The following is a 23,272-nucleotide window of genomic DNA, read 5'->3' on the forward strand; positions in this document are numbered from 1 at the left end:
GAGTTATTATTTCATTTGACGGTTATAAGAGAAATAAATAGACTTTCAAGAAAAACACATTTCCAATGAAATGCGTGAGGACTATATCTAATATTCATTTAGGGGTTCAGAAACACCGGTGTAATTTGGGATCTTTTTAAAAGGGGCAACTAAAAACTTAAAAATTATATAAAGAACATTTAATATTTTTAATAAAAATTATGTACAGTGTGCTAACTATAATATAATTTGTACGAATACTACATTCTGACTATACACAGCCTACAATAGAACCCAATATATTGAAGCTCGATTTTGTACTCTACAAATATTTCACTACTATCACAATAAGTGTTTTACAAAATTCAATATATTTTTTAGGTATACAGAATTGACTTAAGACCTAAAAAAGACCATAATAAAATCAAGCGTATAATTACATTTGAGATATTACATTTAAAATATGTAAAATACACTTCTCCAAGAAATTAACGCAGCACCTTAATCTCTTAAACCTATTGTCCGATTTAAGTGATTTTTTTAATATGTTATAGCCCTTTTCTTTAACAATATCCCTATAATAATATTGTTGCTAAACAGGTAAATTGTCATTGTATACTAGGTGTACCAATCAAACTGTGATTTTTAGCATTTACAAAATACTGAAATTAAAACCCAACTATAGCCTTAGGTTTTCTCTACATTCTGGTTTTGGATTCATTTGCTTATGTTTGATAATAAAAAAAGTTAGGTACTTTAACAACTAGCCCTGTTTTTCGTCAATACAGGGTGTTTTTAAATAAGTATGGCAAACTTTAAAGGGTAATTCTGCATGCCAAAATAATGACAGTTTGCTTTATAAACGTATTTCCACAAATGCTTCTTTTCCGAGAAAGGGGGTGTTGAAATCTTTCTTACAAACTGAGGATTTATTTATTACTCTAAAACCGGTTAAGATATGCAAAAAAAATTTGATGGGTTATAAGAGGTAGTTATTGCGCATTTTTTATATAAAATTAGGAATTTAATATTAACCATTGGTGCGCATACGGGTAATATGACCCTTATGTGCGCCAATGGTGAACATAAAATTCCTAATTGTATGTCAAAAAATGCACAATAACTACCTCTTAAAACACACCAAATTTCATTTGCATATCTCAACCGGTTTTAGAGCAATAAATAAATCGTCAGTTTGTAAGAAAAAGTTCAACATCTCCAATCTCGAAAACGAAGAATTTGCGGATATACGTTTATAAAGCAAACTTTCATTATTTTTTTCATGCAGAATTACCCCTTAACGTTTGTCGCACTTATTTAGAAACACCCTGTATTGATGAAGAACATGGCTAGTTGTTAAAGTACCTAACTTTTTATTATCCAACATAAGCGAATGAATCAAAAATAGAATGTTAAGAAAACCTGAAGCTATAGCTGGGTTTTAATTTTAGTATTTTAAAAATGCTAGAATATTTTACAGGGTGATGCGAATTTTGAGAAAAAAACAGAGTTTGATTAGTACACTCGATATACAATAACAATTTACCTGTCTAGCAACAATATTATTACAGCCATATTGTTAAGGAATAAGGCTATAACATATTAAAAGATCACTTAAATCGGACAACTGGTTTAGGAAATTCGAGACATTAAAAATGACCTATTTTTAAGGTGGTGCGTTAATTTCTTGGAGATGTGTATTATTTTACTACTATAAAAAATTACATTAAAAGTATGCATAACACATTGTTGACAACAAAACATAAAGGATAAAATACAAATTGTAGTAAAAAAATTTTGAATTCTTCTTAAATTATTTTTTTTATGAAATATTTGTTTATAATGAATTTTGTAGAACCTTTATACAGGGTGTTAGTAAATAAGTATGAAAAATTTTAAGGGCTAATTCTACATGCAAAATTAATGCAGGTTTGCTTTATAAACATATGTCCGCAAATGCTTAGTTTCCGAGATACGGGGTGTTGAAATTTTTATTTCAAACTGCCAATTTATTTATTGCTCTAAGACCAGTTGAGCTATGAAAATGAAATTTGGTGAGTTTTAGGAGACAGTTATTACGCATTTTTTGACATACAACGAAGTATTTTGTATTCATCATTGGCGCGCCTACGGGTAATGGTCTGAATTTTTTTATAGAAAAAATAGTACGCCACTGAGATATTTCGAATTAAAAATTATTTTTAAATTATACGTCTAATTTACGATTCAAAACCTTTCTTGCCTTTTTTGCATATGGTGCACCTTTTTGATGCAGAAAAATAAAACATATTGACGCGTATTTTTCATTTTTTGAATACTCAAGAATAATCAAGAATATTTTTTGAATTATCAAGAAATATCCAATAATAATACTAAACTGGAACAATAACAGAAAATATTACTAATAAGATTTTAACTAGGTGCAGAGCTACAACAAATGTTCTCCTTTAGAGGTTATAGAAGAATTTTATATTCATCATTGGGGCGCATACGGGTAATGGTCTGAATTTTTTTAAGAGAAAAATAATAAGCCACTGATATATGTCAAATTAAAAATCATTTTTGAATTGCTGGTCCAATTTACGACAAAAAAATCTTTCTTGCCTTTTTTCATATGCGGCGCCGTTTTTATGTAAAAAAATAAAACATCTTAACGTTTACAAAGTATTTGAACAAGTTTCTATGCATATGGAAACTACCTCAAATACTTTGTAAGTGTTAAGATGTTTTATTTCTTTGTATAAAAACGGTGCCTCGTATGAAAAAAAGGTAAGAAATATTTTTTGTCGTAAATTGAGCGAGGAATTAAAAAATAATTTTTAGTTTGACATATCTCAGTGGCGTACTATTTTTTTCTTCAAAAAATTCAGACCATTGCCCGTACGCGCGTCAATGATGAATATAAAATTCTTCTGTTACCTGTAAAGAAGATCATTTTAAACATTTTTTGCAGCTAGTTGAAATCTTATTAGTAATATTTTCTGTTATTGTTGTAGTTTAGTATTATTATATTGGATAGTTCTTGATGATGTATTAAGAAATGAAAAATACGCGCCAAGATGTTTTATTTTTCTGCATAGAAACGGTGCATTATATGAAACAAAGGCAAGAAAAGTTTCTTATGAAAAAGTAAGCGTGGAATTTAAAAATAATTTTTAATTTGAAATATCCCAGTGGCGTACTATATTTTTCTTTAAAAAAATTCAGACTATTACCCGTATGCGCGCCAATGATGAATACAAAATTCTTAATTTTATGTCAAAAAATGCGCAATAGCTACCTCCTAAAACACACCAAATTTTATTTTCATACCTCAACTGGTTTTAGAGCAATAAATAAATTGGCAGTTTGAAATAAAAATTTCAACACCCCGTATCTCGCAAACGAAGCATTTGCGTACATATGTTTATAGAGCAAACCGGCATTATTTTTTCATGTAGAATTAGACCTTAAAATTTTTCATACTTATTTACTAACACCCTGTATAATAAAAATTATTACAGTCAGATTGTAATCACCATAGTACATACATAAAATGGCCTAGTTCCAATCAAAGTCGAATTCATCAGTTGCAAAAGTAAGTTGCCATAATTTAAAAAATAAATTATTTTATAAACAATAATAATATTAAAATTAGGTACATTTATATAAAATATATTTAATGCTGAAGGTGTGAGAACCAATTAACTTACATCGGTCGAATTGGTAGATCCTTTAACAAACGTATATCACAACGCAAAAGGGCTTTCAATAATAAAAAAATCTACATACACACTTTACCTTCTAAGCATTCCTAAGGCATAAGCTAAGAAGGCCTTAAGCTATCCTTATTAGAATCTATGGAAATTTGGGAAAATCTAGCAATAATAAAAGGTAAAATAAATAATAAACCTGGGTAACGACAAAAAAAGATGAAGCCCAACTCAACACATTCGAGAGAGGGAGGGAGAGAAAGAGAGAGATACTGAGAAAAGTATATGGCCCGGCACAAGAGGAAGATGGCACATAGGGAATCAGAAGAAACGACGAGATTAATGAATTGAATGAAGATGCAAAAACAGCAAAAAAAATATTGCAATGGAAGACGAAAAAGGAAGCTCCAGAACGAAATGGTTGTATGACGTGGAAGACGACCTCAAAACTAGGAATTGTGACGATAATATAATTTTATAGTCTAGAGTACGCCAATGAATTAAGTAAAACGTGTTTTTGTACCGTCTCGGACGATATAAAAGTCGAAACGAAAAGCCTAGTTGATTATTATTCTTGGAGCGTTGATCGAAGAATAATAAACAACAACGAGGTATAAGAGGTGAGTTATCCCGACCATTTTCCCCGTCGTTTTGGTGCGTTGAACGAATCCTAACGGTTTTTCCTTTTACTTATCCTTATACGAGCGGTGATCGTATTTCCCTACATGTTTTTTCCTCTGGCGAGCTGAGCGAGATATCCTATCCTTATATGTCCGTTTCATATTAATAAATGTAGTTCGTAATCCACGCGATCGTCGGTAGTACCATTTATGTACCAGATATCGTCACATTGACCCGAACCTAATATTCGATACGTAGGTTATAAATATATTTTATTAACGAAATTAACGAGTAGTCATTAAGGCTAATTATCTTATTATTTGTATGTTTTAATTCTAAATAAATGTTTTAAAAAGAGAACCTTTGTCTTCGGCTGAATTTTGTTACCTGGAGCATCAAATACAACGACAACGTTACAGAATATAAGACAATGGAGCAGAAGGCCATAAGATAGATCTAAATGGAAAGACGTAACCAGACAGGCAAAGACCCATCCATGGTTATGATGCTAAAAGGAAAAGGAAAGAAAAAGGAATAATTACTAGATGGGTACGATGAAAAGATCACAGGAACTATAGATTTTATAGCGCACATCCTCCCAAATACTTTTTGGTTGTAATATTATTTTGAATCGTTTTTTTAATGTATTCCTTGTGATCATTAAATATATTTTTTGCTCAATAGCTCCAACTTGGCATAATGATTATTAACGCATAAATTCGAGATAAAATATATAAAAATAAACTTACTTTTTGCAAACATTAAAAAATGAACAAAACGTACGTTGCTTACATCAACAGTAATTTAACATAAACTAACTTCTATCTCTATCTCTAAAAATCATAGCCGTGGGACTTTTTGGAGCTAACAAAAACTCAAATTGCAGCTCCATAGGCCTGACTACTTCGATTTCAAAATTCTTAACAACGTTTTCTAAGATAATAGGAAGCACATGCTCGATAAACCTTTTTCCAGGACATATCCTTCGGCCGACTCCAAATGGAGTCATAAGAAATGTGGAATTGCTTGTAGTTAGTGATTTTTCTTGATTCAGCCATCTCTCGGGTCTAAACTCTGTTGCGTGGCTGAAATATTTTTCGTTTTTGCAAGCAATTCCTGTTTGACATATCAAAACGCTACCTGTAAAAATAAGTTTATTATTAAAAATGAAAATTTTGGAAAAATAAAATAAGAAAACCATGTAGCTTTAGTCTAAACCTTCCCAATTGAGTTATATAGAATACTATGCACCACAATTTTTCAACGATATTTTGTAGAGATAATACAATGTTATTGTTTGGAAAGCTATTTAGTAGGTATAATTGGTTTACTGTAAAGAGGCCGAAATCATTAGACCGAAAGCAGTAGACCGAACTCATTAGACCGAAAAACACTTTGCCGAAACCTCACTAGACCGAACAGTAGGAGACCGAAAAGCATTAGGTACATAATACAGGGTGCACAAACAGGATTGCAATCTGAGCAAGGGTAACATTAACCTCTCTTCACCTTTTACCCAGGCTTAGGACGGGCTGCACAAAGGTTTACTGGCGAGTTTAGAGGTTGTTATTTTTTGTTTATTTTTTTCTTTTTACTTAGATAAGACAAATGTAGTTACAACTAAATGTTGTTTGAGTGGCTATTAGAAAAAGTTAAAATGGTGTTAACGACCTTTTACCCTTACTTTATTTTTACCTTCACTATTTTGTTTAACGGATAAAAAATATTTCATATCAGACTGTTAGTCTACAAAACCACTGCGCATCCGCTAGGAAAAATATTCTGATTCGGATTTTTGCACAATCTTACTCAAAAAGGACCCCTTTTAACAAATCTGCATGTTGCCAGGACCAAAAGGTGTTCAAACATTTTTTAAACGTTTTTTTTTTGTTTTTTTCCTAAAATTATTTTTTTTGCATGGAAATTTTTTTTTTAGGTTTTTTGAATCATTCCAAATAGAAAAGGTCTTTAGTGACTTTTCTCTAAAAATGATAGTTTTTGACATATTTAAGCTATTAAAAATTAAAAAATTGCGAAATTGGCTATTTTTAACCCACAAAAACTATGTGAAAAACTGAAAATTTCAATGTTGCCAAGGTAGGTAGATAGTCTTTAAACATCGATCGATGAAATCCCGAAGAGTTTTTTGCAATACAATATTCAAAACTCCTTTGTTTTTTAATTGCTACTCAAGCGTGCGTGACACTATTTTCCACCGACAGTATGGTGCAAATGAAAGGAATAAATTCGTTATTTCATAAACTGGCGACTTTAAGGAAAAATCCCGAAACAGGTCGAATTTTATTTTTAAGTTCTGATATTGTGGCATATATGGTATACTAGTGACGTCATCCATCGGGACGTGATGACGTAATCGATGATTTTTTTAAATGAGAATAGGGGTCGTGTGCTAGCTCATTTGAAAGGTTCTTCAATTCTCTATTCAGTAATGTAAACATTTACATAATTATTTATACAGGGTGTCCAAAATTTTTTTATTAAATTAAATTATTTGACAAAAAAGAAGTAGAAGGACACCCTGTATAGATAATTATGTAAATGTTTACATTACTGAATAGATAATTGAAGAACCTTTCAAATGAGCTACCACACGACCCCTATTCTCATTTAAAAAACTCATCGATTACGTCATCACGCCCAGACGGATGACGACACTAGTATACCATATATGCCATAATATCATAACTTAAAAATAAAAATCGACCTGTTTCGGGATTTTTCCTTAAAGTCACCGGTTTACGAAATAACGAATTTATGTCTTTCATTTGCACCATACTCTCGGTGGTAAATAGTGTCGCGCACGCTTGATTAGCAATTAAAAAACAAAGGAGTTTTGAATATTGTATTGCAAAAAACTCTTCGGGATTTCATCAATCGATGTTTAAAGAATATCTACCTACCTTGGCAAAATTAAAATTTTCAGTTTTTCACATAGTTTTTGAGGGTTAAAAATGGCCAATTTCGCAATTTTTTTAATTTTTAATCGCTTATATGTCAAAAACTATCATTTTTAAAGAAAAGTCACTAAAGACCTTTTCTGTTTGGAATGATCCAAAAAACCTAAAAAAAAATTTTCCATGCAAAAAAAAATAATTTTAGGAAAAAAACACAAAAAAACGTTTAAAAAAGTTTTGACCACCTTTTGGTCCTGGCAACATGCAAATTTGTTAAAAGGAGTCCTTTTTGAGTAAGATTGTGTAAAAAATCCGAATCAGAATATTTTTCGTAACGGATGCGCAGTGGCTTTCTTGACTATGTACAGAGTAACAATTTACACAGTATATATAAAATATGTAATACAAAAAAATATAACAAACAAAAAGACAGATATTATACAAAATCTTAGCATAATTTACTACAATATTTTTTAATTTATGTACCATTTCGGTCTAATGCTGTTCGGTCTAGTGAGGTTTCGGTAAAGTGCTTTTCGGTCCAATAAGTTCGGTCTAATGATTTCGGTCTAATTGTCGTGTACCGGTATAATTACTTAAATATTTTATTTCAATATTTATTCTCATTTTAATATTCTATATAAATGATTAATTTTTAACATAATATGAACTTATTTAATGAAGTAATTTTTAAATTGCTGTCTGTAAATTGGCATGGGCATAATTTTTGCAAAGTATCAAATTTCTTAAAAGCGTATCTTCTTTAAAAGCCGTCTCCCAATCGAAGGTTGAATATCATCATCACTATCTTTAATCTATCTACCGCTGCTCGGACGAGTTAAATAGAACTGCATTTAAACTTTTGAAATGTGGTGTTACAGAAGGATGCTTAGAATAGCATGGATACAGAGGAAAACAAACACGGAAGTATTGCGAGAAATGGGTAAAGAATGCGAAATAATAAACACAATAAAAATAAGAAAGTTACAATATCTGGGACACGTAATGAGGGCACCGCGATATGAAATGCTAAGACTGATAATACAGGGCAAGATAAAAGGCGGAAGGAGTATAGGAAGAAGGAGAGTGTCATGGTTAAAGAATTTAAGGGACTGTTTTAGATGCAGTTCTATAGAACTCTTTAGAGCAGCGGTGGATAGAGTAAAGATAGTGAAGATGATATCCAACCTCCGATTAGGAGACGGCACTTGAAGAAGAAGAAGCATTTAAACCAGCCCCTGCAATTCTTCAATCAGGACACTCTCTTTTTTCCTATTCTCCTTCCTTGTCTTATTTTTCCTTGTATTATCAGCCTTAGCATTTCATATCACTGTCCTCTCATTACGTGTCCCAGATATTGTAGCTGTCTTATTTTTGTTGTGTTTATTATTTCGTATTATTTGCCCATTTCTCTCAATACTTCCGTGTTAGTTTTCTTCTGTGTCCATGCTATTCTAAGCATCCTACTGTTACACCACATTTCAAATGACTGTAGCTTATTTATGTGTTCTTGCTTCAATGTTCAGATTTCAAGCCCATTGATTTTATTTTTACAAACGCATTCCTTGGTATTTCTATCCTGGTCCGTATTTCTGTTCTTTGATCATTATTGTCTGAAATCCAGGTTCCTAGGTATTTGTATTTATCAACCCTTTCTATCGGTACATTTCTATCTGTTCAACCCAAATGTATGTTTGTATACAGGGTGTCCCGAAAAGATTGGTCATAAATTATACCACACATTTTGGGGTCAAAAATAGTTCGATTGAACCTAACTTACCTATATACAATAGTGCACACAAAAAAAGTTACAGCCCTGTGAAGTTACAAAATAAAAATCGATTTTTTTTCATATATCGAAAACTATTAGAGATTTTTTATTGAAAATGGATATGTGGCATTATTATGGCACTACAATCTTAAAAAAAATTAAAATGAAATTTGTGTACCCCATAAAAATTTTATCGGGGTTTTGTTCCCTTAAACCCCCCCAAACCTTTGTGTACTTTCCAATTAATTCATTATTGTAGTACCATTAGTTAAACACAACGTTTTTAAAACTTTTTTGCCTCCTAGTATTTTTTCGATAAGCCAGTTTTTATCGAGCTGCGGCTTCTTTTTTAATATATTTACATATAAATTTTATGGGGGTTTTGTTCCTTTAAACCCCCCAAATGTTTGTGTACGTTCCAATTAAACTATTATTGTGGTACCATTAGTTAAACATAGTGTTTTTAAAACTTTTTTGCCTTTTAGTCTTTTTTTGATAAGTCACCTTTTATCGAGATGTGGCTTCTTTTTCAAAATACACCTAAAAATGTAAATTATAAATACATTTTCAGATTATTAACAGGTGTGTATAATCGTACTTAACCATATACAAATATGTAGTGGATTCGAAAAATATTCAAAATATCTCGATAAACACTGGCTCATCGAAAAAGTACGAAGAGGCAAAAAAGTTTTAAAAACATTGTGTTTAACTAATGGTGCCACAATAATAATTTAATTGGAACGTACACAAAAGTTTGGGGGGTTTAAGGGAACAAAACCCCCATAAATTTTTTATGGGGTGCACAAATTTCATTTTAATTTTTTTTAAGATTTTGCTGCCATAAGACTGCTACATGTCCATTTTCAATAAAAAATCTCTAATAGTTTTCGATATATGAAAAAAAAATCGATTTTAATTTTGTAATTTCAAAGGGCTGTAACTTTTTTTGTGTGCACTATTGTATATAGGTAAGTGAGGTTTAATCAACCTATTTTTGACCCCAGAATCTGTGGTATAATTTATGACCAATCTTTTCGGGACACCCTGTATATGTATTTGTTTTCTTTGTTATTATCATTTGTTATTTTTATATTCATTTTTTGTCCGTATTTTTCACAGAAACTGAAAGCGTATCTAAATTATTGCATTTCAAAATATCATTGCAGACGCAATACGCTTTAATTTATTACGACATGCCCATTTCTTCAAAATACCTCAGACCAGATCCCTGGAACACAAGGCGTAAGGGGAGTTTGTCTCTATGAAACTGGAAGATCTTCGCAATACATCGTTGGCGACCCCATCTACAGCTTAATATGGAAGAATCCTTCCTTAGCCGTCGCGATGTCAAGCGACGCGCCCTCCGATTTTACACTACCGATGAGCTTCAACTCCATCTTGTGGGTGGTCTTCCCAACTCCATCTTGTGGATGGTCTTCCCGGGTTGGGAAGACCACTCACAAGATGGACTGACGACATAAAGAGGATTTGTACCAACTGGATTATGGAAAGATAGATCTGAATGGAAGTTTTTCGAGGAGGCCTATGTTCAGCAGTGGACGACTATGGGCTGATGATGGGCTGCAATCAGGGGTAACCAGATTTCAACCAGGGGTAAGTGCGTTTTTTTACAGATGAAATTTAATGAACTACATATGCTAAATTGTTTCTTTCATTTTTACAATTCTATATTTTCCTCCACTGCTCGCGATTTTAATTAATTAATCAACTGATTTCAAAAATTCCTACTTTAAACAGTGATGTTTTCTGATTTTTTATGCTTTTACTACTTATATACCTACTTGAATAGCTCACCCAATCAATTTTCTGAATAAAATGACATACATAATTTTTTTTCTGTTATAATCCGGTCGTAGTGCTGCGAACTGGCTTATTACTCAGAACTATGAAACCGTGTATCACCTTATATACAGGTTTGGTTGATGGATACCATGATTTTTGAAGTCACTTGGCATACCATGATTTTTTAAGTCCAAAAAGCGTTTTTCGCCTGCGATCTTGTGGCTTGGAGTCATACAAGATATAGTTGGATGTGTTGTATTCTCTGCTATAGAGTCTGCAATTTAAGCGTCCATGAATCAGCCCCATTGTGTGCAGTTGTCTTTATCTTGTGTGTATTTATCTTCCACAATGCAAGATTGCATTAATCTCTGCCTGGAATACAGAGATGTATTCTCAGAGTGAAATAAAAATGTTTTTTCCACCACTATTGAATATTCCTACACCACACTCTTCTGCAGTTTTAGACCCGTCTGTATTCCATGTATAGCCATGCAGTCTGAGTCGTATATTTCCTCTGTCTTATTCATTTTGTGGACAGATATCTACGTAGAACGTTAGGCCTATATCTGGGTACCATATGGTCGGAAGTAATCATCCCTTAGGTATCCCTCATTTCGTTTATGATGTTACTATGTTCTGATCTAACCATTAGGTTGCTCATGTTTTCTCATAGGCGATAATAGATATGCCATTATCGTCTCTCCCCTTACAACGATGTGCAGAGGAGGTAGGTCTATTAGGTTAAAGGCTCATGAAGTTTCAAAACATCAGACAGCCAGCGGGACGGTGGCCGACTCAGCTCTCTTTACTGCGACGTACGTGAGTTCAAACCCTGCCCGGTGAACGGAAAAACAAAAAGGCTAACGCAGCAGTTTAAAATTCAAATATGAATCTGTGGCTTAGACTGAAATACGTTGGAGTCTGATCGCCCTATGGAGGAGCAGTACGGCAAGGGATAAGGGCTTGCGACACAGTGATACTCATCCACAGATCCTTACAGGAAGGGCGTTGACGCCTAATATACCGGTGTGTATATTATATAATACTATTAGGCAGTTCAAACCGTATTTTCAACGATTGTATCAAATAATTATAAAAGTTACATAAACTAAGTAAATTTAAGTATTACCTGCGCGAACTTTATAACCAGATAATTCCAAATCATCCTCAATTACTCGAGCCAAGCAATTGGCTGTTGGAAGGACACGAAAAGCTTCTGTAACACATGCCTTCAAATATCCTTTAGATGAATCTTCCAAGATTTTTTGTTGAGCAGAAGGATGTTTTGCTACTAAATACAGGAGGAACACCAGACTGTTTTTGAGTGTGTGAATACCTATAAAATAAATAATTTATATAGACAATGCCAATATAAAACTGTATATATGATTTAAATGCTGAAAGTGGCAATCCACTTTCAAGTAAATTTGTGTGAGATGTCCCAGCATATCAACTCGCCTACGGGACTACTGAAAAAACAAAAAGTCTAAAGATTGTACCTGCGCATGCGCAACCAGGGATGATGAACCATGCACAACTAAAAGAGTTTTTTTGAAAATGTTAATTGTGTTATGAAATTATGAAAAACGAAAACACCAGAGAATTGGTAGTTATGGGAGATCTAAACAGCCGAGTACAATGGAAAGTTAATAACAAAGTGGTCAGAGAGATATCAGAAAGAATGAGAGAGCTGTAAGGAAGCATATCTGCATCTGAACATACAGAAAACCAAAATATTCGTAATAAGTAAACAACACAATATAAAATCGTCTATATATTATGTAAATTATACTAAACTTGAGCAAGTTGCTAAAATTAGGTACATTGGATATCAGTTAAATTTTAACGCAGAAAGTCACGGCGAAATTAGATCTAGGATAGAGCAGGCTAGAGCCGCTTTTAGAAGGATGCCCAAGGTATTATGTAACAAAGACATAAAATTGACATTGATGATCCGCCTTTTTCGCTGCTACGTCTTCTCGGTCTTACTTTATGGTATCGAGTCTTGGACTCTCAATAAAATTGATCTAAATCGCCTTGGGGCTTTCGAAATGTGGTGCTATAGAAGAATTTTAAAAGTTTCTTTGTTGGAACAGATTTGAAACTCCATAATACTAGAAAGTCTCATCAAGACTACTGAGATTATAAAAAGCATCAAGAAGAAAAAGTAGTATTTCGGACTTGTAATGAGAGGCCCCAAATATACTTGCTACAAAATATTATGCAAGGGAAAATAGTAGGGTATGGTATTGATACAAGCATGCTATTTAGGGTGGCAGTGGCAGTGAATAAAATAAAGACAGCTATGATGCTAACTAACGTTCTGATAGGACATGATATATGAAAAAGAACGTTAACTGAAAAGAACTGTATGGTATATGTTTATGGTTAAATAGAAAAACAATTAGAGAAAAACAAGTTTCTTAAATTACCTACCAGCTGCTATGAAATCTACAATTGCAGCAGTTTTTTCTTTCTCATCAATATCAGCCTTGAGAACCGACTGAAAAATGGCACTTTCGTGTGTAGCTTCATCTGCAGTGTGAATTAATTCTAAAGCCAGCTTATAAATTGTATCTTCACTTTGAGCAAGTCTTTTGTATGCTGGTGTTGTAAAAAACTTCCAAATTGGTAAGCCAAAGTATGTATCCCTAAAAATATGTTAAAACTATGTTTAATGATCAGAATTCATTTGTTAAAATTAAAAACACATATTAGTTTTTGTAAACTTTTTTAATTTATAAAGTACAAGTAGGTAATTGGACTTTGTAAGTCCTAGATTTTCATCCAACGTGACCGGAAGTAGAACTTGAAGTGGATATTTGAACTCTCCTTGTAACGTTGCTTATCACCGCAAAGTTACAAGGAGATTTGACTAATTTTAAGAAGTGAATGTAACATATTATCTTGTACTGGATTGCCCATTGTTCCACATTTTCTATACCCTCTTTGCTTTTCTTTTTTTAACTTTGTCGTTGTCAAAATACAAAATAATACTAATAAACAAAAATGTTGTTGCTTAGTAAAAAATTCTTCTAATAACTTATTTATTCTGACTCAGACATGTATTATACATTTTAAAGTAGAATACTTTAATATGATATTGCCAATATTAGTGAGTTGCGTTCCTGGGACGACTTTAGTAAAAGATAGTTTATTTGATTACATGAAATCAACCCAACTCAAGAATATCCGCCACAAAAATCATAGCATGTGATCTGTCTTTAAAAAGACAACCAAATGCAACGGTGGCAGTAAAATTCTCGCGTTAGAGACTCCATAGTAAATCACGAGGGAAAACCAGGAAAAAACCTCGCGATACTAACGATATACTATCGCGATACTTGGGCGTCGAAACGTTAATAAAATTAATTTTTTGGTAAAATTGTTTCTTATTTCCCATTAAAGGTAATTGATTATAAAAGTGCCACAAGAAAATAGCTTCAGAACAACAGTAATACCTTATATCACATCCGATATCTCATTTGTCATTCTATCTGTTCTAATAACGGAGGAGTTGTATTTATGGACGCTCCAGGATAGACAGACATTAATGAATCTGGAAGTATAATTTGTTCTCGTCTTGCTAAAGCGCGTCGAATAATATATCGCTTGTACTTTAACACCATCAAAATGATTAATTTAGCTTACCTAATAGCAATAAAATTTTTATGAATAGCATCAGCAAACTTTCTGGCACATTCTGATTCCTCTCCTAGTAGCAAAAGTCCTAATCTGCGACCTAAAACCAAAGCACATGATGTCTCTAAACCCATTCTACCTGCAACATCCTCCAAATCTATAATCGTGTCATCTTTTTGACGTTGCTGCCTTATTAAACTGCAGAAATCTTCGCATATTGCATCTACTTGGGGCAAAAATCCGGAAATAGTTTTTGGACTAGTTAGATCTGTGGTTAATGAGGTTCTTAAATGGTACCATGTTGCACCTAAAAAATACATTCGAATCACAACACACTTTATTGAATTAAACGCTTGAGAGCGTAGGCGCAAAATTTCGGATCAACGTTTTTTAAATGTATTCATTTTATCGAATCATGAGAAAACTAATAAATATTCTTGAAAAATTTAAACGCAGAATGAAAGATTACATTTTTACCGAGGACCGAAAGTCTCTCACATTGCTGTAAATGAAAATACTGCTCCAAATAAAATAGATTTTTTTCAAGAAAATTCTGAAGGCATGCATAATATTTAAAAAATGGTGGAGGTTCTTACAAAATCTTTTATAAGCTGAATTACAAAAAAACTTGAGTATTGGTAACTCAAAAATAGTAGAATAATGTTCGTAGCAGTAGATAGAACTGGATGAACTTGCTGCCAGACTAATAGCGAAATAATACACTGGACTCATTTTATCTATAGAAACGTAAACCCTGACATGCGTTACGTAATACCGCAAGAAAACTTTACGTCAACTTAGTTCAAAGACTAACCTGCAGCAGTGGAGAGCAGGTACACACCACTTGAAGATACACAGACGGTGTTCTAGAAATCTTTTACGAAACACGTTTTACAACAAAATATATTTTCAATACGGTATGGCATACCGCATGTAAGTGGTTAAGGGATATTTTTGTCCGTGAATGTACATGTATGTTTATTATAATATATCTATCTCTAACCTTATGGTAGGGGAGTTCAAGCGGGGATTCTTGCAGTTAGTCGAGCGCGTCAGATTATTACATGGGGAGAAACGTACCCTAAAAATGTACCTATACCATATATATTGGCTCTTAATGCAGGGAAGTTCGTTATAAGGGGGGGGGAGAAAACAAATCTGTCCTTAGATAAATTCGAAATCGTCAGATTAAGATAAGGTAAGTTAAGTACATGCAAAACAGTGTATATTTAAAAAATCTTACGATTTGAGCGGGGCGTAAGGAAATGGGTGAGTCCCAAAGTTTCACAAGAAAAAAGCGAATATTTGGCGAAATGAATGACAGATCAAAATTAAAAAATACGTGCTCAATATTTTTAAAAATCTATCGAATGATACCAAACACGACTTCTCACGGAGAGGGGTGGGGGGTAAATTTAATATTTTAAATACGAATCCGGCGATATTTCGCGAAATGAACATCAGATCGAAAAACTGAAAAATACACTTATTCAATATTTTTGAAAAATCTATCGAATGGCACCAAACACGACCTCCCACGGAGGTGGGGTAGAGGGTAACTTTAAAATCTTAATGGGAGCCCCCATTTTTTATTGCAGATTTGGATTCCTTACGAAAAAATAAGTAACTTTTATTTGAAACATTTTTTCGAATTATGGATAGATGGCGCTATAATCTAAAAAACGATTGTTGGAAATGGAAAATTAAATTAAAAATGGCAAGTCCCCACTAAAATGGAAAACTTTACTTAACTTTTTTTGGTTTTAGGACCTACTCTTCACAACCCAATAGGTCCTCATGCATAACGCTCGAGTGACTGTACTTTAACATACTTTGCCTGACTGGGTCAGGTAAAATATATTAACAGGATTTACCGTACTATACCAAAAAAGTTATTCATAGAAATGACCATGAGCAATGTTGAAAGCAGACACAAAATTAGATTTTATATGTACTTTCTGTGGTTTTCCGCATTTTAAGAATTTCATGGCTAGACTGGGTGAATGTTGCGGTTATATGGGGAAGGAATGCGAGATCCTTCGTAGAATCAAAGAGCGCAAATTATGAGAAATGAGCAGATATGACATGTTACAACTCGTTTTTTAGAGCAAGGTATGTGGAAAAATGGAAAGGGAAGCATTTCTTGGCACCAAAACCAGGATGGTTCAATATGTCTACAATCCAATATAGTTGCAAGAAAAGTAAAGAGAGCCATCTTAATTTCAGCATCCGAAACAGACAGGCATCATAAGAAAGAAAAATCAACAATATCTTGCCTAAAAATCCGTGCAAATACTTCATGAACCAATAACAGTATTTACAAAATTTAATCATTTAAAAGCATAAACACATGATATATACATTGCTTATTATTTTTATCCATTAGAATATATTTTTTAATCCTTGTTTAAAATAAACACATAACGTTAATATAAATATTATGGTGTGACAATTTATTATTAACATTAATGTTAAAACATAGTAAACAATATAAACAGATATGTACATAAATTGAAACTAATAATGGTCTTCATTTAATGACGTCATATTTGAAAATATGGTTTTTACGTCTAAGTCAAAAACCTGTTGTCTTTAAGTATATTATAAATTACAAGGAATTGGTAGCTAATTTAATTTTTTTTGCCAATTTTTACTTGTTCAGAGTTATCACAGAATTTAATTACATATACTCTAAACTAAAAAGGGGTAGTTCCCTGGGTTGGCTGTATACCATATAGTTAAACAAACATAATTACATATACATAGTAAGCAGCAAAATTATGGAATTCATTCATTTTTTTCCAAGAATCGGAGATTTTAGAGTCAAATCCCGAGACAGGTCGATTTTTATTTTTAAATTATGAGTTTTTGGCATATCGTCGGCCTAATGTGAAAAGTGAAAAGTCCAATTTTTTTGATTTTACCTGATTTTACAGGAGAGACAAAAAAATAACTGCATAACTCCACTTGTACACAACTAAATATAATGTGAACATTGCTCTAAAGTCCGTTTTAGTAATTAATTTGTTTAATTATCAAACAATTTGTTGTCATTTTAACCTATACCCTCTACTCACCCGTTTACAACGACAAGACTTTTTATTACATATACAGGGTACGACAGAGGCGTACGACAGGGGATAGTGAATGGTTGATCCTTCACAAATTCTACGCCACTGGAGGAATTACTATTTTAGTGCTATTTTTAGATTCTCCAATACTTTCTACGTAAATAATATACTCTTCATTGGTAACGATAAAGTCATTAGTTTTCGAGATATTTGAAGTTAAATATGAAATGGCACAGTTATTTTGATTAATTTATGATATATGATTCATATTATGATTAAAATTTAAAAATTATTTGTATCCAGTACTTTAAAACTATTTGGCATATCCTTATCATACTTGGCAGAAAGTGTAGGTACTGTACACCCTACTAAAGTAAGATAAATAAACGTTTCTAGCTACTACCAGGGGCATACGACAGGGGATAGTGGCTGGTTGACTCTTCCCAAATTCTACGCCACTGACGAAATTGCTATTTTAGTGTAATTTTTTGATTTTCCAATACTTTTTATGTAAATAATTCGTAACTCTTCATTCGTAACGATAAAATGATTAGTTTTTGAGATAATTGAAATTAAAAATACATTAATGAAAATAACCGTGTCGTTTCATTTTTAACTTCAAAGATCTCGAAAACTAATGACTTTATCGTTACGAATGAAGAGTATATTATTTTCATAGAAAGTATTTGAGAATCCAAAAATTGAACTAAAATAGCAATTCCGCCAGTGGAGTAGAATTTGGAAAGGGTCAACTATTCACTTTCCCCCGTCGTACGCCTCTGGTAATAGCCAGAAACGTTTGTTTAACATAATTTAGTAGCTTTCACAGTACTTAGGCCGACGATATAATATATCACACTAAAATTGTAGTAATTTTATCCATCTGGGTGTGATGATGTAATGAGATGAGAATCCGTCGCGTCGCCGGTACGTCAGCTCCAAGTATTGCATGGACGACAGTCAATAAAATTTTTATCCTAATATTTATTTTTTTTCGTCATATAATAATTTTACATAAAGTAAAAAAATCACCATAAAAGTGCAGCTGCTTCAACAGATTAGAAAGTATGATATGATAATTTAACAAACAGATAAGCTCTTTACAAACAAATACAGATAACATTATTTTCATTGCTTTGTAATTGAAGGTAACACTGAAAAATTACGCAGTGCAATTGTCAACTTCAACTGATAAGAAAAATACAAAAACAGTACTTACTTAGAAAATATTTAAATGGGGAGAGACCGTGGCATAGGCCTGGAAAGAGATGGTATTAACCAAAACTAGGAATACAAGAATGAGAAAGACAAGGAAAGGAAAGAAAAACATGGTCAACTATAGTCATAGAAACAAAACATACATAACGCTAAGATGATCTCCTCAAAGAAGACAAACTAGGAAGTAACTATTTTAGATATAGAACGTTACACTTTTTGGGAAGTTATGTGTTTAGGGGAGAGTTGGACAAAACGGGATACCATTCTTGTTTATTTTTATTACGGAAAAAATGTTAAAGAAATTATCATATTATTATTTTTTATAGGTAGAACATTTATTGAAGCACACAAAAAACAAATTTTTAGCTATTTTTAGTGACTGGAAAATACTAAAAAAATATATTTATTAAAGTCCTGCACATCCCGTTTTAGCATACCACGGTTGGATAAAAGGGGATATGTTCACAATATTTAATTTTTTGCATAAAATTATCTAAAAAGTATATTTAAGTAGATATAAGACTGCAAAGCAAAATTTGCGTTTGAAAGAACAATATCTTCAGTAGTCAGAAACTTAAAAATAGGCCTTTTCTATGTTTTATTGCAAAATCGGAAATAAGATCTTTTATTTCGGACTAGGTACGTATATCAGAACAAAAGTCACATATAAATATGTTGTTCTTTTCTGCAGTATGAGAACACGCTTTATCGCTATTTAAAAAATTAATAGGCCAACAAATAAATAGGTGGATAAAACGGGACATAAAAAACTGTATCCCATTTTATCCAACTTATAAGTGTCCCGTTTTGTCCAACTCAGACATTTTTCAAAACAAAAATGGCTCCCGCCTAAACGTGAAAGTAAAATTAGATAGACTACACATGAGAATATTCGTTAATGAGTGCTTAATTAAATGTAATAGTCACCGGAATTATATGTTTAGATATGTAGGCAATATACCTAATGTAGAAAACAACGCACTTATAAGTACAAAGTACCAAAAAAATAGAGTCAAACAATACTAACACAACAACTTTTCATCAAATAATGGCATCGAGGTAAAATGAACTGAGAATGTTAAAATGACGACTGAGAACAGGTTTTCGTCGTTGTCCGATTGATTTCAGCACTAGTTGGGTCTCTAGGCTAGGTATCCCGTTTTATCCAACTCTCCCCTAGCTAGCCTCCACACCATGTAAAGTTTTTGGAGTCTAAAAACCCAACAGGCGGTCATTGATCATAGGTGATGATGAAGATCTAAAAACTAATACCAAAATCAGTTACTTTTACAAACCTTGTTCATTGACCAACCCGGTGCTGGCATACCTATCAGGTCTACTCCTTCTGTACTCCGCAATAGCCTCTGTCGGTGGCCTAATCGGAAACTTCCCACTACTCTTTAATACTTTTTCTATATCTTCCTTTTCAAAGACACTTATCACAGGTATATTAAACAACGCTTCTTCTTTAACTATCGGTCCGTATTTCGTATACATGTCCGCATAAAATTCGTGGATTTTGTTGAAACTGTACCCACCGAAACTGAACACCCATCTTGTACCTAGGAATGGTAGTGATAGAGGACCTGGAATATCTTGGACTTCCTTTTTGAGCCAGTCTATGGTCTTACGGCTCCACCACGGCGGCCGGGAACCAAAGATCAAGAAGATGACGATAACGATAATGTAATTGAGGGTGCTGAATGAGTATAAAATTTCGTCGATCATCTGAAAAAAATAAAAAGAAATAAAAACAAAACACTGACTCAATATGTGAATTAGACAGTTAATTAATTAATAAAAGCAAATAACTGAAAAATACGGAAATGATTGCTATTCTTCAGAAAGTGGGTATTGATGATAAAGACCTACGCATTATCAAAAATCTTTACTGGCATCAACGTGCAAACATCAGGATTGGCTGGGACACGTCTGAAGAACTTCAAATACGAAGAGGAGTAAGGCAGGGCTGCATTTTGTCCCCACTAATATTTAACATCTATTCTGAGTTTGTTTTCAATAAAGCAGTGGATAATGCTCAATGTGGTATCAAAATGAATGGCGTCAATATTAATAATTTGAGATATGCGGATGACACGGTGTTAATTGCGAGCAATTATGAAGAACTTCAACATCTGATTAATAGGATTACCACAACGTGTGATGAATATGGACTCAAGCTAAACACCGCAAAGACTAAGGTGATGGTTGTCAGTAAGACGCCAATACAACCGGAAGTAGTAACAGCTTATGGTGAACAATTAGAGAGAACTAACAGTATCACCTACCTTGGTTGTAATCTAAATGAGAACTGGGACATGAGCAAAGAAATTATAATACGTATAGAGAAGGCCAGAGCTGCATTCTTTAAGATAAAGAAACTTTTATGTGGAAACAACATTACTTTGAATCTTAAAATTAGATTAGTGAGATGTTATGTGTTCTCTACTCTTTTGTACGGTGTCGAAGGTTGGACTTTAACAGATACTCTTCTCAAGAAATTGGAAGCCTTTGAAATTTGGGTATACCGAAGAATCCTACGAATAAGTTGGGTGGATAGAGTTCGTAACGAAGTTGTTTTGCACCGGATGGGAAAAGTCACAGAAGTCGTCAGAACAGTTAAAAATCGAAAACTTGAATATTTTGGCCATGTTATGCGACAACCAGAGAGATATAATATACTCCATTTAATAATACAAGGCAAGGTAGACGGAAGAAGAGGGCCAGGTCGAAGAAGAACGTCATGGCTTAAAAACCTGAGAGAATGGTATAACAGATCCTCTGCATCCCTTTTCCGAGCTGCCGTTAACAAAATTGCTATAGTCAATTTGATAGCCAACGTTCGATAAACGAGCACGGCACATGAAGAAGAAGAAACTGAAAAATGTGGTGATTATCGCACCATTAGCTCGATGTCTCATGTGCTAACTTGTTCCTTAAATGCTGCTGAAAGTCATTCATAAACGAATATAGAATAAACTGAACATATATATTAATGATACACAATTTGGGTTTCGCAAAGACCTAGGAACGCGTGAAGTTCCTTTTACACTTATCTCGTGCTATTCGTACTATCCTATCCTCTGCCATTCTACTAATGTGATCGTTCCACTCCTGTTTCCGTTTTGCGAATCAACACTTCTGTTTCCGCATCCAACTTATTCTTAATATCCTTCTCTAGGCTTATAATTTGAGCATATTTCTTTAATGTCCAAGTCTCCAACCCATAAAATAATACGGAGAACTTTAGCATCTCAGAAGTCTAATCTTTAAAGAAATTGTAATTATATCCCTGCCACATAATACTTATTTAAGTTTGTTGAAAACATTTCTTGCTGTCCTATTCTTGCTTTAATCTCTTCTGTGTGTTCATTATTTTCATTAATTTAATTACTTAATAAATTTTTGTCTTCTTCGTAATCTGATTTGAATTTGTCTTTCGTTTTCCTAAGAGTCTTCGATAATGTTTTCAGGAAAGAAGGATTTTTTTTAAACGTTTCTTATGATTTGGAACTGTACTCGATGTTTACTGCGTTTTGCTGATAAAAAAATATTTAGTCTGCAGGATCTTGTAGATGTAGAATATCATTTTATCAATGAACTACAAGATGTGAATTAAGTAACACTTTATTATCACGTATGTTTTCGGTAACTTGATGATAATACTGACATGCCAAGTAGGCCATTTTTGATATTTAAATTGGCATTGTAAAAGTATACGAGAACTCAGTCTACAGTCAACTAGAAGTTTGCGTTCTACAGTATGTTGCAAATGTATGGAATAAATAAATAAATTCAGAAACAAACGACTTAAAAATCTTAACACGTCAATTTTAAAGTAAATAGATGGTTTTGCTTGTTTTTGATTCAGAGGGTTGCACAATCGCTGGACAGCTGTTTCCACCATTTCAGGCTTCCTCAACAGCGCTAGCATGCACTCCTCTGAATCGAAAAACAGCTCAACCATCAATTTAAGGAGAACTTCAAAAATCATTGAATTTCCCATTGGGGCGCGATACAGCGACATCTCGTAACAAATTGAAGAGCCACAAATGCAGAATTCACCACTCAATTTGTGACGTCAATTTTAATTTTTGAGTGGCAATCAATCGCAATACATCGTTGCAAAGCAAATTAGGAAACCTCTGAAATGAGATGCCGTGACCTCGGTTTTTTTTAATCGTCGATTACGCCATTAATCCAACATTGATGACGTAATGTGTAACACATAGCAATTGATGACGATTCAAAAACTAAAATCGACGTGTTTTAAGATTTTTTAAAATCGTCTATTTCTGAAATAATGAATTTATTCCAAACATTTGCACCGTACTGATATCTACCACTTTTTTATTACTACTAAGTAATATACTAATATTGAAGGACAGCAAAGAAATGTTGAAGGAGATGGTGGAGGGATGGAGAGGGACTATTGAAGTAGAAAGACTCAGGTAACAGAAATGGTTGGGGATATAGAATTTCTTGGAAAAAAACTAGGGCAAGTAGGAAAATTTAAATACCTCGGCCTCTACATTCCGGAAAATGGGATACCTACTG

General features: G+C 33.0%; 1 protein-coding gene across 2 annotated transcripts in view; it reads right to left on the reverse strand.

Moving 5' to 3' along the window:
- Positions 1-164: 164 nt before the first annotated feature.
- Positions 165-23,272, reverse strand: part of LOC114338208 (ecdysone 20-monooxygenase) — a 66,540-nt gene continuing 43,432 nt past the window's right edge. For both annotated transcript variants that reach the window (XM_050653919.1, XM_028288801.2), the window contains exons 2-6: positions 20,011-20,443; positions 14,436-14,733; positions 13,221-13,435; positions 11,914-12,120; positions 165-5,432 (exon numbers count right to left, since the gene is read on the reverse strand). In XM_050653919.1, coding sequence (XP_050509876.1) covers positions 5,107-5,432; positions 11,914-12,120; positions 13,221-13,435; positions 14,436-14,733; positions 20,011-20,443 — 1,479 coding nt within the window. In that variant the 3' untranslated portion in view covers positions 165-5,106. The remainder of the gene's footprint in view (positions 5,433-11,913; positions 12,121-13,220; positions 13,436-14,435; positions 14,734-20,010; positions 20,444-23,272) is intronic.

Source organism: Diabrotica virgifera, chromosome 6, assembly GCF_917563875.1.
Source record: "Diabrotica virgifera virgifera chromosome 6, PGI_DIABVI_V3a".
NCBI lineage: Eukaryota > Metazoa > Arthropoda > Insecta > Coleoptera > Chrysomelidae > Diabrotica > Diabrotica virgifera.